The following is a 16,899-nucleotide window of genomic DNA, read 5'->3' on the forward strand; positions in this document are numbered from 1 at the left end:
GACTGGATTATTTTTGGTACTGGGGAGTGAACCCAGGAGTGCTTTACCACTGAGCTACATCCTAGTCCTAAGTTGAAGAGGTTCTTGCTAAGTGGCCCAGGCTGGCCTTGAGCTTGTGATCCTCCTGCCTTAGCCTGTCAAGTTACTGAGATTACAGGTGTGCACCATGAGTGGATCTAAAATTACTGTCCTCCGTATAAATAGACCTAAGATGAATAGGAGACTGAAAAAACTCCAAAGAAATGAAATTATTAAGATACAGGCTTATTTCATGAGTAAAAATAATTGTACTTTTCAGATTGGAAAGAGGAAATCTGAGAATAGGACTCAATTGTAATAGACATTTTATCAGTTTAAACATCAAAGTACTAGCAGTTTTCAACTTTACTAATAGGTTTGTTTCTAAAATTTTAGCATTTAGAATATACTTTAGAAAAATGTTTATAAGTGGCAGGTGGATTCTCATGTCCATCTAAAAATACCTGTTACTAATCACCTGTCACATGTGACAGCACTGTTTCATCCAGGAGGACAGTAAGACCCCCACCACTTCTAGTGATGGCTTTCTCCAAGGAGAGGGGATTAGCCTCAAGACAGGATGAGATTAATTCTCCCAGGTACCAGTTTCCTTAACTACAGAGCACGTCTATAGATAATACAATAAAAGTAGATGCCATATTAGGGTGGTAAATGGGGTGATGAAGTAGCACTGGAATTCTGCTTTGTATATGGCCATTTGTTCAGATGGGATTCAGCTTTCATTTTTTGAACTAAATATAAACATCACCTGCTTATAAATTTGGTACAAGCTTAAAATGTGACTTTAGAAAAAATGGGGCCTGAGGGGTTTATGTTATTACAGAGCAGAGAGCAGCCATCCCTATCAGATGCTAGGGAAGGTTACCACACTCACAATCTGTTCTTTATTGCTGTCCTTATAGGTATGGACAGGTGAGCCACAGTGGGGCATTAAGAGCTCAGAAACCAGCATCAGCCTGTCTGGGTTTGAAGTCTGATTTTGCCTTGGCTAGTTAGCTATGTGACTTTAGGTAATTTATCTGAACTTCAGTTCTCTCATCTGTATAACAACTCAAAGAGGAGTTGTGGGGATTAAATTAAAATGCATCTAACCTGCTTATCATCATACCTGGCCCATGGAATGTATTTCATAAATGTTAGTTACTATTGCTGTTACTAGTTTGATTCAATCTCACATTTCATTTTTGAAAGAAAGAGAGAATAACTGCTTAGAACTTTTATATTCTCCAAAAAATTACTACTATAACACAATATGATAATAAAACAGTGACCTTTATTGAGAATTTTCAAGCATTAAAGCTTGATGAAGTATTTTTCAATTTAGTTTATCAAAATACTTCAGTTTTCCAGCTGGATCTGGGATTATCTGTTAAGACAAAAAAAAAAGGCAAATTATTCATTTTAAAAGTCATAGTCTGGCATTAGATGCCTGTATCTCTTGACTAAAGATAAAAATTACATTTGTACACCAAACTATATCTCATATATTTAAGAAAAACTAATTTGTCCTACCTACTAATCTCAGCTATCCCCCAAAATAAATCATTTATTTCTGAAAATAAATTAACATCTGTACTCAAGCACCCCAAAATTTACTTACAGCTCTTTTCTTGGCCACCAGGCTTTCATGGCATCTTCAGGTTTGATCTAGTTAAATCAAACACATTGAGAGCATGGCTACAGATGTTAATGTATTTTTAAAACTATTTGCTGATTAAATGATGATATGCTACAGTAACTTGTAAAGGGAGCAGTGTGTTCACTATGGGTTTATCAAGTGACTTTTTGGGAGATCCACAATGCAACTTTTTAATCTCAAGCTATAAAGTAAAAAAACAAAAAACAAAGATTCAAAACAGTATCAAGTATTACCTTCAATACCTATTTAGTGAATGAGTACTCTGAAAGAAAAATGCTCCTTCCAAGAGCATGATAGCCTTAGGAATTTTTATACTTAATTTTTTCCAATATAATTTGATCTCACATTAACTATGTTACTTGCTAAAGTACATCTATCTTTACATGTAGAAATAACTCATTGTAATCACTATGATTAACAGATTTTGAACCAGTTTCTAATAGGTCTTCAAAACAGTTTTGCCTTTGAGATCAAAGTTAACATTACAATACCAACTGAGTCATCTCAACATAGAACTGATGGATCTTAGAGGGGATTTGAAGTTATGCATTAAAGGTACTTTGAGCACTAGGTACTTTATAAATAAGCCATGAGTTAGTTTACATTTATAGATTATGGAAGCTTAGAGATAGAAATATGAATCAGAAACTGCTGTCTTACAAAGCATTTCTTGGTTAACTATTCAAGGTAGGGGACATTTCGCACTAAAGTTATAGCAAAACCAACTGTGAATGATGAAAGACGTCACCACCAAGCACAGGCATGTGCTAAGTAAGTATCCAATTCCTGAGAGATCAGTGAGAACACCCCAAAAGTACAAGGTAATTATGAAAGGTTTTACAGGCTGAGTATTACACATTTCAGAAAACACATTAACTATCCACTTGATTAACTTTGGGGGGGGGTCACAAGCCCCTTTGAGAATCTGATGAAAACTGAATTCTTTCTTCAAAAACATACACATTATCACATACTTTGTTTTTATTTTTAACTGACAAATAATAATTGTATATATTTGAGTTTGGTCATTCTTTCAACACATATATACTAAGCACCTGCTGTGTGATAACTATTCAAACTATTACTATAGCCAGATAGTACTTATTGGTGAACCCTCGGAGTTACAGTCTAATTCTAATTTTAGATTGTGGCAAATGCTTTTAAAAACAGGTTGATAGTATACCACATGGGGTGGAGACAGAGTGGTGAGGAAAGAATTTCAAGATGACATGAGCTGAAATGGAAGTGAAGAGAGGGAACCAGTAATACAGAAAGCAGTGCAGAAGGAACAGCAAGGACAAAGGCCCTGAGGCAGGAACTAGCTTAGCATGTTCAAGGAACAGAAAAGGGCACACCTGAGGTAAAAGAGTAAATTACTACTTCTGAACTTTTGGATTGCCAAGGAATTAAATCTTAGAAGTCTATTATTTTCCTATTCTAAAATAATGATTTCTTCCTCTAATGCTCTAATATTTTTCAATTTCCTAACTACAGTTTGTGTAAAATGCTTAATTTTTAGAAGATAAAAATCTAAAGGTTTTGGATGTTACTTTAGCAAAGGTTCAAGCAAGTTTCTAAATGTATTTTGGTCAGAGACTACTTCAGGGATTATCTACAAATTATATAGTCTCCCTAATGAAAGAATGTACCTGTTTCAATCTTTTCCTTCTTCAAATGACAAGGAGAGAATCCTTAGCTTCACTTTATTAAATCAGATTTTCTCAAAGTTTTTTTTTGTTTTTTTGTTTTTTTTTACTATATATAGAAAGGTCTTCCTTGTGACTGTTTTTAGAATATAGGAATAATTTCATACATGCTCTCTAAATTTATTTTCCGCATTGCCCGTTTTTTCCTCCTGGAATGGTGTATTTCTTGGCTACTTAGCTTTAAAATTCACAGTATTAAACCCCATAATCTGCTTTCTCTAGTTTCAACTACTCTTCCTATAGTCCAGAATGTGTGTACTTCATGATTTCTGCTGAGCAATGCTTGCTTCATTTATGAAGCCAGGACAGTTCTATTACAAGGCAATTTTTTGGCTCTGGCCAAAAACAGAAAAATCAACATGACTTACTGTTTCACTACCAGGTTTCCAGCCAGCAGGGCAGACTAAAAGGAACAAAAATGGGCAAAAGACAGTTTAAAAATAGTTTAGTGTTTTTAAAAGCAACTCCTGAACTTGTTTTCATATGAAACAAATTAGAGAATATATTAATAACATTTCTAGACCACCAAACACTTGATTTCTGTTAGCTTGCCTGAACACACTGAAGAATTTTACTCATGGAGCTTATCAGCAGGCAGGTAATGCATTTCCATTTTTACCAATTTCATTTAGTTATATTTGTAATATAAGAAACTAATCTGAATGTCTCTAATAAAGTTGAAGTTTGGGAATCTGATCAAGCGAAAAGCCCGAGTGTAGCAAAAACTTCTGTGACTCTTCATAAATTTCCACCAAGTTTGTCTGCCTTGAAGTGTTTTGTAATGATGCTATGGTTTGCTGTTTGTCAAAACTTTAGAATGCACCCTGATTGCTGGGTATGATGGCGCACACCTGTAATTCCAGCTACTTGGGAGCCTGAGGCATGAGGATCACATGTCTAAGGTAAGCCTGGGCAATAAGAAAAGAGCTGGGGAGCTGGGGATGCAGCTCAGTGGAAGTGCTTGCCTTCCATTTAGTTACTGCTGAAACTTGGAGTAAAAGGATGAACTGATAGCTTACCAGTACAATACTAAATAACTCTGAGGAGTACATTATTTAAAAAGGTAAACCAAGCCAGGTGTGGTGGTGCATGCCTGTAATCCCAGCTACTTGGGAGGCTGAGATTGGATGACTGCAAGTTCGAGACTAGCCTCAGCAATTTAGCAAGACTCTCAGTAACTTAGTGAGACCCTGCCTCAAAATAAAAAATAAAAAGGACTGGGGATATGGCTCAGTGGTAAAATGCCCCTGGGTTAAATCCCCAGTACCAAACAAAGTTAAATCTGGTCAGGTGTGGTGGTGCACACCTATAAACTCAGCTACTCGGGAGCCTGAGGCAGGAGGACTATGAGTTGGAGCCTCAGCAACTTAGCAAGACCCTGCCTCGAAAAATAAGAAAATAAAAGGCTGAGGATGTAGCTCAATGGTAGAGCACCCCTGGGTTTAATCCCCAGTACTGAAAAACAAAAACACAAACAAACAAAAACCCCTAAATCCAATAATGTAAATATGCAACTAAGACCTATATTACAGGGCTGGGGATGTGGCTCAGTGGTAAAGCACTTGCCCAGCATGTGTGAGGCACTAGGTTTGATTCTCAGCACCATATATAAATAAATGAATAAAATAAAGGTCCATCTCAACAACTAAAAAAATTTAAAAAAGACCTGTATTACAAAAAAATGCCATATTTACACTTGACACATTTTAAAGTTATAGAAGCATAATTTGAAAAACTACAGTAGCAAAGACCTTTCTTTGAGTTTATCCAAAAAGACTATGCAAATAATGAATATATATATATATATATATATGAATATACATATATTCCCCAACCCTTTTTATTTTGAAACAGGTGTTGCTAAGTTGCTGAGGCTGGCTTTGAACTTGTGATCCTCCTGCCTCAGCCTCCTGAGATGCTGGGATTACAGTTGTGTGCCACTGCACCTGGCCAAATAAAGAATATTTCTGCTTCTGATTCAGTAAGCAAAATATACTAGTGATATTTTGTTAAAAGCATGTCGATAATTTGTTTTTCTCAAACAATCTAATAAGTTGAAAACAGAATACTTTGGAACCACCCAAATAACTTTTAGGATAAGAAACCAAACTATGTTGCTATCTCACACTAAAAAATCAAAAGTTTAGAATTAGTTAAAGGTACCTTCTCCATGTTTGTCGGTGTACTGGAATGCTTGAACCAAACGTAGTGTCTCATCCACTGATCTACCCACAGGAAGGTCATTCAGAGTAATCTGTCTCAGGATTCCTTTGTCATCAATAATAAAGAGACCTCTATGAAAGACAACAGTGGTAGGGGTAAGGCCATTTTTTTTTCAGTTAAGTATTAGTTAATGTGAATTCCTGTACCATTTACACAGAAGGATGCTATACAGAACCAAAAATACACTACCTACTCACTACTCTACTGCTACACACCCTCTCTCACCCCTATACCCCTTCCCCTGAACTACTATATAATTTGGGATTATCACTGTTAAATGGTAGTTTTAAAATTTGCTTTTGACTTTGAAATGTAATTCAGTTGGAAATAAATAATTTAAAAAAGAAACAATACAAATAAAATAGCTAATACAGTATTAGATCATTTTACTTGGTCAATGTTCAAATAGCCTTAAATGTTAAAACTGTCAGTCTTTAGCAGCATACTTACTCTTTGGGAGTTAACTTAGTAATAGATTTTATGAAAGCAGAAAACATTAAGACTTGGCAAGCACAAAAAAGAGAGAAACCACCTGTAGAAATACATACTATGAACCTTCAAAACAGTATGCCAAGTGGAAGTAGTCAAAGAGCACATTGTAGGATTCCATTTATATGAAATATTCAGAATAAGTAAGACAAAAGACAAAGTAGATTAGTGGTTGCATAGGGCACAGGGAAGGAGATTGGGGGAACTGCTAATGGGCAAAGGGCTTCTTTTTAGAATAATGAAAATGTTCTAAAATTGTGGTGATGATTGTACAACTCTGAGTATACTAAAATCCACATAACTGTATACTTTAAATGAGTGAATTGTAGGGTATGTGAATTATATTTCAATAAAGCTGTTATTAAAAACAGGATTTAAAATACTGACCTTTTTACATAAAAAACTACTGGCACTGTAAAGCAAATAAGCAATATAATTATAACAAAACTACACCTGTTTTTGAGGATGAAGTTGGTGTTTTTCATAGAATTCTATTAGCATTTTTTAGCTCAAGTAACCCAGTGAGAGCTATTGGGTAAGATATTGCCTTGGTTTTTCCCATTCTAAAGACAGAGATTTGCTAAATGCTATATTTGTATTGAGAAAACAAATTACTACAGTCAGGTTGGAAAAAAGGAAAAGAGAAATGGATAAGGAGTTGGAGGTCATGGTTTCAAGTTTGGGCTCTGCAATTAACTATATCACTTTGGTTAAGATCATGGAACTATGAATCTTTCCTATTTATAAAAAGACAGAGTTGGTCAAAGATCTCTAAATAAACTTCCATCTCTAACAGCATATGACACTACCATAGTTAAAGTAAGACACTCACCAGTTATCTATGACATATCTACAAATAGAATAAAATAATTTCTTGATCAAAGTTTGTATCTTCTAACTTGTAAATAACATCAATTTCCAGAGGATTACAAATGTACTTGAATTTTTCATAATAGAAACTACTGGAAGGTACCTAAGAGTGTGGCCTGAGTCCTCCAGATATACACCATAGTCTTTTGAGATCTGATGGTTCAAGTCTGAAAGAAGTGGAAATCTTATTGACCCAAGTCCTCCTTGTTTTCGAGGGGTATTAATCCTGCAACAAACACAACACTTATCTCTCAGACCTAAGTAAATGACATATACTAAAACAGTCAACATTCTTTCTCTGTATATGTATGTGTGCATATGAACACACATACATACGTTCTTCCTCTAATAACAGACCAATATACTTTCTATTTTCTTGCCTTTTTTGTCACTTAATATATTCATATCCTTTAAGCACTAAATATTGATATATAAAACACATTTTTAATGTCTGGACATGCTATATTTTATACATCTCTACTGATACTAAACTGTTTGGAGTTATTTTATAAACATTGCTGGAAACATCCTTGTAGTCTGACTTCTGTACACTTGTCTGATAAGTGGAACAGATAGATCAAAGGATACGTACTGTCATAAGGGTAACCTTAGAACTAATTCCTTAGGATTAAGGAAGTTAGTTATAATATCAGATGCATCAATACCCACATTTAAATATTCTGTAAACTGAAACCACAGGGCTTGTGGGCTGGTGTCTCAATAGGAAGACATATGGGATGACATAACTTTTTTATTGTGGATATGAATTTTAATCCTAGAAACATTTAGAATCACTAAACTGATGAAGCAAATAATCCTACAGCTTCAATATTTTTATATTATGGGGGTATGGCTCAGTGGTAGAGTGCTTGCCTAGCATGTTCAAGGCCTTGTGTTCCATCCACAGCAATATTAAAAAAAGGAAATAATCAGTATATGTTTGTATAATTAAGCTCTCTATAATGTTTAAAAGAATTTGTCATATTAGCATTACTTATTTGAGGTTTGTCTGAAAACACTTGAGGAGAAAATATATAAAATGTATAACTGCATTTTAAAATAACTCAAAGGGAGTATAATTAATTACAGTTCTCCAACCAATTAAAATTTGTTATATATACTCACACACATATATGTGATAGATGTGTGTATATATACACATAAAATTATAAATGGAGAAAAACTTTTGTTTTGAATTTGTAACTTTAAGTTTTAAAACTAGTAATTCTGAATGATTTTTATTATACACAAAATTTTGAGTCCCAAACTGTGGACACTGAAAACTCACATCCACATGCATGTTTCAGATTTTGAGACACGTTGCCAAACTGCTCTCCAGAAATGGTGAATCAACTGTGTGAGTGCCATTTCTTCATACCTTTGTCAACATTGGATGAATTTTTTTCAGTCTGTTAAATATTGGCCAATCAGATAGACAGAAATATCACTGCTTGTTATTTTAATTTGTAGTTCTTTGCAACTAGTTAGGTAGAACATCTTTTCATGATTAATGCATTTTAAAGATTACTTGGTAAATTTTTTAAAAATTATTGCTTCTTGAAAATTATAAAAGATGTTGGGAGTTTGACCTACTATAACAGAGGACTGTTAACAGAAAAGTGGTATAAATATTTTATTTCTCTAAATTAAGGTTACCCAATTGATCATACTAAAGTAGTTATACAATCCAGTAGTTTTTGCTATGGATATCATAACTACTGTATTTAACTTCTCCCCAATTTTGAAGTGTCCTATATAATTCTTAAGCATTTTTACAATAACTTCATTGAACTAGAAGCTCATTGTCTTATGTAGATAAATCTATTCCTGATAAATATCTCCTATTTATCATATATCCATAATACCTGATAAATATTTGTCATTTATATATATCTGATGAATGACATAACATGTTAGTAGTTATCTGCCCATGATTTAAATCCATTCTCTCTTCCTACAAATATAAGTGCAAAATACTGACCAGGCCAAATGGGTAAACTGTGAATCAACAGAACATGCCACCACTTCAGTATTTATAGATCTGAATTCTTCAATTCTATCACCAAAAGCAATGATTTCAGTTGGACACACAAATGTGCTGAAAGTTAAAAAAATATAATTTAGTATTGTGAAAATAAGCATATACCTGAATTTTTATATGACAATTTCTACAAACACCTTTACTATATAAAAATGCACCTTAAGAACTATTTTATACATGTCTTCTCAAGATGAAATAGTCCAAAAGATTGCCATTTTCATTGAATATTTAATAAAGAAATATATATTACAGGGTTCATAATTACATCTCAATAAAATTTCTTCTTATAACTCAATGGCTTGGTGATCAACCAATATTCTATTCTCACTTATAGCAGCACCCCCATTTCACTTTTATTTAATAATAATTTCTATTTATTATAGTGCTTTATAGCTTTCAAGGGATCCTATACAAATTTTTATATCATTTCACTGTTGTTTTTTTTATATTACTATACCAACCCTATGAGTCAGATGCATCTACATATTCTGGAGATGAGGCAGTGTTCTCTAGTACTCTGCATCCCTTCTTGACAGGTCATCATCCACCTTGTCTCCCAGTCCTGCAGAGCCAGGGATTTTTATACCTTAATACTCTCATGTATGAGAGCATGTTTAGAGAAATACTACCTAATGTAGTATTTTTCCAACTGTGGTAGCCACTCCTTAATCTAATTTAGTGAGTTCCAATCAACATTTAAAAAAATGAAATAAAACAAAATATGGAAATACATCATACAATAGTAAGGTTAAGTTAGAAAACATATACATGTCTATATAAATGCATAAAACATGTCTGTGTTCAACAGTGACATTCAAAATATTTAATAACTTTAACTTAGAGTTGGCTTTAGCTCTGAAATTTTCTGAAAGGGATCAGGTAGAAGGGTCAATTTGGGAAGGAGGTTGGGAAAATGGCTATTTACCACCCAGTATGGAAGTCTTTCAATATTTTAACAAGGAGCATGGCTATGCTGATGCATATAGACTGAATGTTACTCTATATATGTATGTATTGGGTGGTAATTAAAAATATATTTCTGTGTGTCACGGCTAACAAAGTTTAGAAAACACAAACTTAGGACAAGTTCCTAACTGAGCTCAGTACAGGATTTTAAAAAGTTTCAGTTGTTTAAGCACAGTGCTGCCACGTACAAGAAATCAGTTCTAATCTAGGATTATGTCCCTGGACCTGGGTTATATTACGTATTTTTAATATTACCTAAAGGGTAGTTGAAGAAGAGGAAAACAAATCCTGGCACAAGACTGAAGGGTTACATATGTGACTTTCCTCTTTATAGACTATGGCAAATGCCCCAGAAGTCCTCCTTTTCTGACTAGGCCCAGACCGATATTACACAGAAACAACAGGAAGAAGCTATCTCAGCTCCTTGCCCCAGAAGACCATTGTGAATACCACGCTTTAATGAGCTATGCTTTATTCATTATGGAGTTTTAAATAACACTAGAAAACAAAGCATATATCAATGGCTGGGGATACACTTCAGCTCATAGAGTGCTTGCCTTGCAAGCACAAGGCTCTGGGTTCAATCCCTAGCATCACACACACACACAAAGACTAAGCATACATTAGACTAATCTCAAAATTCAGGGTGAATGTTTTATATATTTAACATGTATATTAGCTTTATGGCTTTATAACAACCTGAATTTGGAAGGTCTATCATTTTTCTATAATTGAGATCTCTACTTCTGGTTTCTATGAGAAATTACTTCTTTTCAGCTAATTATACAAGTTGATTAGAAAGATGATTCATTTTAGTCATAATGTACTCATTTTTATGAGAATTCTTCCTATTTGGCTTAGTTTAAGGGTTGGCAAACTGGTTCACAGGCCAAGTCCAGCCTTTTATTGGATAAAGTTTCAATGGAACAGAGCAACAGTACTGCATTTATGTTTTGTCTATAGCTGCTTGTGAGTTACAATGGTAAAGTTGAGTGGCTGAACAGAGATCACCACAAGACTAAAGTATTTACTATTTCATCTTTTACAGAAAAAGTATGCTGGACCTTGGCTTAGAAAAACAATCTATAGAAATTAGTTTAAGTATACCCTCTCTGAAAGTTTAATTTTTTTTGTGGTGTTGGGGATTGAGCCTAGGGCTCTGTGCTTATGTGCTTATTAAACCCAAGTTTAATTTTCATTTATATAGTTCTATGTTAGTTCTAGTGGAAAAAGACACAGTGGCAAAGATAGAGGAATATTTTACTTTTTATAACCAAAAAATAAATTCAGGTAGAAAAAATGATAAGGTTAGGATAACTCTCTGGTCTATTTTTACTTTTATGGGATTTGAAAAATAGAACAGTAGTATTTTTCAAAATAAAGTTCTTGATGTGAATAAAAGTACAAGAATATTTACTTTTAGTCAATTTTCTGACCATTCACAAACATTAAGAAAAAAATACTATAAGAACCATAACATATTAATGGGTATTATAGTAATATTTTCAGGTAAATTTTCAAATCACAGGAAAGGAACTGATACAGCAAAGAATAAAAATAGTAAAACCATTGGACAGAATTATGGCATGAATCTTGCCACTAACTGCCTTCTAAAATAGTACTAGTCCACTTTCTTGCCTTAGTTTAATGGATATATTGTAGCTTTCCTCTAATTTTTCCATTATGTAAACATTACATATGTAGCCATAAGTAAAAAATTATTTAGGATGATGGATTATCACTGAAATACATGGTAGATTTTATTTTTTTGAATGAATTCCTCATTTGGCTTATTTTTTAAAGAACCAACAGCTAAAAAATTCTTAGCTGATGTTCTTGAATGATGATTAGTAAAGAATAAAGTTTTACTAGTTTACTAGTATGTTATTACTTACAAATCAAGTGGGTAGAAGAAAAAGACCAAGTATTTTCCACGATAATCTGTTAATTTGAGCTCCTTAAATTCTCCATTTATCACTGCTGTTCCTTCCCAATAAGGTGCTGGCTTAGAAACTAAGAAAGGAAAAAAACATGGTATTTTATAAAACCGATAAAGTTGATGGAATGGCAAAAGGACATCTTAAGAAAAATCCCTAAAGATTAGGGCTTCTGAACCTTTGAACTTTGTTGGCTTCACCTCTGGTGAAGTTTACAGACTTCTTACAACTTATTGTTACTGACTATATAAAATACATAAAATTTTAAAGAAAAACAAATTACACTGAAATGCAACTATCAAAATATTTAAATATTGGTGATAGAGTAATACATATGCTATTTTATCTTAAAGCTGCAAGATCTGGAAGTGATCTAATGACTACCTAATGATAAGATAATTATGAGTGTAAATGTTTTAGGATTCATGTATAAACCATAACATAGCATGAAAATATGATTCCATTGGCAGCTGTTATAAGCAAGTACTATTGATGCTAATGTGGTTTGTTGCTGACATCCATAATAGGAGGAAATGCTAAATTTTAGTTGAGGGATTAGTGAAAATAAACATGTGTTTTCTATTAATGCTCAAAGACCCTCTACATTCCATCTCTGCACTATACCCTGCCTTCACTATACTTCACTATAATCCCTGCTCCCAAGTTATCAACTTCCTATATTTCAAATAATTAGATTTTTTAATAAGATTTTATTTTTTTGTGGTACTGGGGATTGAACTCAGGGCCTTGTGCTTGTGAGGCAAGTACTCTACCAGCTGAGCTATATCCCCAGCCCAGATATTCTTTTCAATAATGGCAGTCTTTCAGATATAATATAGTTTTTCCAGATTCTCAGACAAACAGGGAGGACGTGCTGCAGACAAGGCTCATGCAAGGAGGAGGAAATATGCAAATATATCAGGCCAGAAGTGGACAACCCCAGACAATGGGATGATTTTTCTAGAGGACTTTGGGAAAAAAAGACCCCCTTGAACAGATTTCAAGTGGCCTGATGGAAACTGAATAGTTAGTGTTACTCTCTTGTAAGGGCATACTGTAACTCTACCCAACACCCTTTAATAATAATGCACCTTCATGTGGATAGCACTTATACTTTTAGAACCATCACATACATTGAGGTCAATATTTGCTTTTGAAAGTTTGACTAAAGTTCCTAGAAAATAAGGCTTAGACTTTTGTATAACAGCCAGAATTTATGGTCACTCTGAAATGAGATAAACTGAAGATCAATGTCTCTGTGAAGTTAACATATAACATATGATTACTTACCTTGAGCCAGCAGCCTACCTCATTTAATAATCCTGATCTGATTAGGTAAAGGCCAGAGGGATAATTAGCTAGAACTATATTTGTTTTATATACATTACTTAAAATACTACTCAAGTGAGAGGTTATAATGATTCTAATGATGTGTCACAGTGACATTCCTTAAAGATTTTAGAATATTGGGAAAACCTTATTGGAAAAATATTTTCTGAAAATTGATTTTGTAAATTTTGGCTTTTAAGAACTGAAGTTATTTTACTAAAATCTATAAATGGAATTTCCAAAGCAACTCCTTGTGTCTATTAAAAACAATTAAAATGTCCTGAATATAAATTATATAATTAACAAATATCTTAATTAAATGCAGAAAAGTACAAATAATATATAACCAGGCATGTGATGAATGCCTGTAATCCCAGTAGTTTGGGAGAATGAGGTTTTAAACAATTTAGTGAGACCCTGTCTCAAAATAAGAAAGGGCTGGGGATGTGGCTCACTGGTTAAGTGCCCCACTACCAAAAAGTTCAGTCCCCAGTACCAAAAAAAAAAATTTTAAATTCCCTTTCTCCATAACCCTATTAACTTAACTACTGTTAACATTTTGATGTCTTTCCTTCCAGTATTTTTTAAACACAATTTTGGATCACGTTGTACCCCCACCCATTTCTTTTTTCCCTTTTCTGAAAGGAAACAGTAAATTATGAAGTTTTTGTTACAAAAAGTGATATTAGAATATGGCCTTAAAGGCTCCATAATATTCATTTTTATGAAAAAAGTCCTTTATCTCTAATTCTAGATAATCCTATATGTGACCCAGAAATATAGCAAATACATATAATTTGAAAATATTTGCCAGTAAAGGGAAAGCTATAGTTATTTTATTTTTTTTGCTTCCATAAGCAGCTTTGTAGTGGATTTGTTTCCTATGGACAATATATGTAATGTCAGTAAACACTAAATTGGCTGACATATTTCAAAATGTCTTCCTAGGCAAGTGACACCAATGGGACTTGAAAATATGATTTTAAAAATGTAAGACTGGTTTTCTAAAAACAAATATCCAAAAGTAGTTAACTTTCAGTATGAAAGAACTACAAATGTTTAAGAAGGTAAAAATTTTTCTCATTTATCAATCACTCCCACCCCATCCTAAGTCCTAAAAACATCCCATTTATCTCTGGGATTCATAACTGTAAAGCATTGCTTTTTTCACTGAATACTGCCAAAGAACACAGTGCAACAATCACAAAAGCCACAGAATGTCAAATGGTCTGTAGGAAAAGCAGGTTACTTGAAAAACAAGTAAAAGACAATCTATCGGTATTCCCAGGTTACTTCTTTTTGGCTAATCTTAATGTCCAGATGCAGCAGGCCACAACTTTCTCAGTTATCTACTTAGTCTGACGTGTCCTTCCTGAAAGTGTCTATTAGCTTTGTACACAGGACAGAAATACAAATAATCAAAAGCCAAATCGGCAGGATACAAATTTGCCACGAGATTTATCGTCAACCCAAATGTGTTACTTCCAACCTTCTTTCCCTCCATTTCCCTCCAAAGTACAAACTGTAACAGTATTTTCTGAGGAACAAACACAAAAAAAAACCCATTAACTGAGTACATGGCTTTTGGGGAAGATGGTTTTTAATAATCTTCTTTGTAAGATACAACAGCAAAGAACAAAAAAAGGAAGAAAAATGAAACGTTTGACCTTCTGAACACTTTGTTTAGCCACTTTTCTGTTTGACTAAACTTTCTGTGAATCATTATTCAGCCTATCAATGTATTCTTTCCTGAAATAGTACCTGAAAAGAGACTGGACATGCTGCAGGCACTTTACAAAGTTGGAGGAAGTGTTTCAGTTTGCACAATATCCTCAATGCCTGCAAGTTCGGGATTAGGGCCACCCTCTTTCCCTCATCTGCGGCTTTTGGGGTAACCACTATCTCTTCCAAAATCTGATCAGTGGAAACAATCCCTTTCTCCACAACTGGCACACCCCTTCATGTTCCTGTCCCCAAGGAGAGGAACAAGCAGACACAGGGCCAGGATGCGGTCCAGGGGGTGCCGCCCAACTCCAGCCGCCCCCCCTCCCGCCCCGGGTATGGTCTGTAGGCAGGGTACACGTGTCTTCGGGCTTTCCCATCCCCACTCCTACCCTCGACAGCACCACCTACTCTTGGCTTTGCTTAGGTGCAGGGAGTGGTCTGCGACTGATACCCGGGACGTCTCCCCCGGGTACACTTGTCCACCAGCATAGAAGTGGCACTCTTCTTCGCGGCTCCGGGGCCTCTCCTCCGTCTCCGAGCCCCGCAGAGCCCCGATCGGCAGCAGGAACAGCAGCACTGGCAGCAGAAGCAGCTTTCCGCTCCAACGAGGAGCCGGACTTCTCGCGGCTATAAGCCGCGGCGGCGCCTCCATAACCACACGAGCGCAACAACACGTCCCGCAGCTCTAGTGCGGTTTCTCCCGCCGCTAGAAAGCTACAACCGCGTGCACAACACCCGCGTGAACTAGGGCGCGGCCTCGCGAGACCTGCTCCGCCCCACTCCGCCCCCCCCCGCCACGTGGGCGCTGACCCCGCCCTCTCGCCCCCCAGCGGGCATTTGCGCCTGCGCTTTGGGGCGGGCCTAGGGAAGCAGTGTCAATACTGCTAAGGCCACCTCTAGGCGGCTAGGCGGCGGGTGATCCGCCTTCCCTGGCTCCCGCTGTCAACATTATTTTAGATATCCTTCCATGCCCATCTCTTCCACAGGTCCTCACCACAAGCACACTGTCCCTTCAAAGGCTGAAACTAAGCTCTATGCCTGTAAAGGTTTGCATTTTATATTTTTAATGGACTTTCAAAAAAGTCACATTTTTATTGACAAATATTTTTTATACATTTATGAGATATAATGTGGAATGATTAAACGAATGCACATATCCATACCCTCATTTACCCTTCATTTTTGTGGTGAAACGTTTGAAATTTACTTTTTTTGTGTGTGGTATCGGGAATTGAACCCAGGGGTGCTTAATCACTGAGTCACATTCCCAGCCCTTTATTTTTTATTTTTATTTTTTAGTTGTAGATGGACACAGTACTTTTTATTTTATTTGTTTATTCATCATGTGGTGCTGACCAGTGCCTCACATGCACTAGGCAACTGCTCTACCAACTGAGCTACAACCCCAGCCCGCAGCCCTTTTTAATATTTTATTTAGACAGGGTCTCCCGGAGTTGCTTAGGGCCTCGCTAAGTTGCTGAGGCTGGCTTTTAACTCAATTCTCCTGCCTCAGCCTCCCGAGCTGCTGGGATTATAGGCGTGAGCTCCTGTGCCAGGCCATACTCTGTTTTGAAGTATACATTATTATTGTTGTGTTCACCATGCTGGTTACCAGAGCCTTGGGTGAGTGAAGGGTGTAGGGTATAGCGGTGAAAGGGTACAAAGTTTCAGATAAGAATAAGTTTTGAGATCTAATAGACATTTTCTTATTTTTTTTCTTGAAGTGATTTGTGTGAACAGTGTCATAATTCCCCTGGAGCTCATTCATATGCTGGGAACACTTGGAAAAGCTAAGTCTAACTATTTACGCTCCTTCAGCAGACAAGGACAGGCAGTTTTTGGTGACAATCTTGTCTCAAAGATGTCTTTCTTTTTAAAATCAAGACTTGAAGATTTCCCAGAATACCCTTTTTCTCAGCACAGCTTGGGACAATT

The 16,899-nt window shown here is 35.5% G+C and overlaps 1 protein-coding gene across 2 annotated transcripts; it reads right to left on the bottom strand.

Moving 5' to 3' along the window:
- Window positions 1-1,292: 1,292 nt before the first annotated feature.
- Window positions 1,293-15,727, bottom strand: PRDX4 (peroxiredoxin 4). Of its 2 annotated transcripts, XM_079122776.1 has the most exons (8): window positions 15,373-15,727; window positions 11,869-11,986; window positions 8,948-9,064; window positions 7,070-7,192; window positions 5,548-5,678; window positions 3,753-3,787; window positions 1,640-1,686; window positions 1,293-1,405 (listed from the first exon to the last, which is right to left on the bottom strand). In XM_079122776.1, the coding sequence occupies exons 1-8, from the start codon at window positions 15,614-15,616 to the stop codon at window positions 1,402-1,404; spliced, it is 819 nt and encodes a 272-aa protein (XP_078978902.1). In that variant the 5' UTR covers window positions 15,617-15,727; the 3' UTR covers window positions 1,293-1,401. The 2 variants fall into 2 exon arrangements, with proteins under 2 accessions (XP_078978902.1, XP_078978901.1); XM_079122775.1 differs by lacking the exon at window positions 1,640-1,686 and having other exon boundaries at window positions 15,373-15,726.
- Window positions 15,728-16,899: the final 1,172 nt, after the last annotated feature.

The sequence above is a fragment of the Sciurus vulgaris genome (genome assembly GCF_902686455.1).
Source record: "Sciurus vulgaris genome assembly, chromosome: X".
Classification (NCBI taxonomy): Eukaryota; Metazoa; Chordata; class Mammalia; order Rodentia; family Sciuridae; genus Sciurus; species Sciurus vulgaris.

Bases quoted from the DNA above. Each gene is read 5' to 3' on its own strand.
- PRDX4 (XM_079122776.1), bottom strand. From the start codon at position 15,616: ATGGAGGCGCCGCCGCGGCTTATAGCCGCGAGAAGTCCGGCTCCTCGT. The intron at 11,987-15,372 runs GTAGGTGGTGCT...TTCCTTTCTTAG, and splicing joins GCACCTAAGCAAAGCCAAGA to TTTCTAAGCCAGCACCTTAT. The intron at 5,679-7,069 runs GTACCTTCCAGT...TGTCTTTCATAG, and splicing joins GACTCAGGCCACACTCTTAG to AGGTCTCTTTATTATTGATG.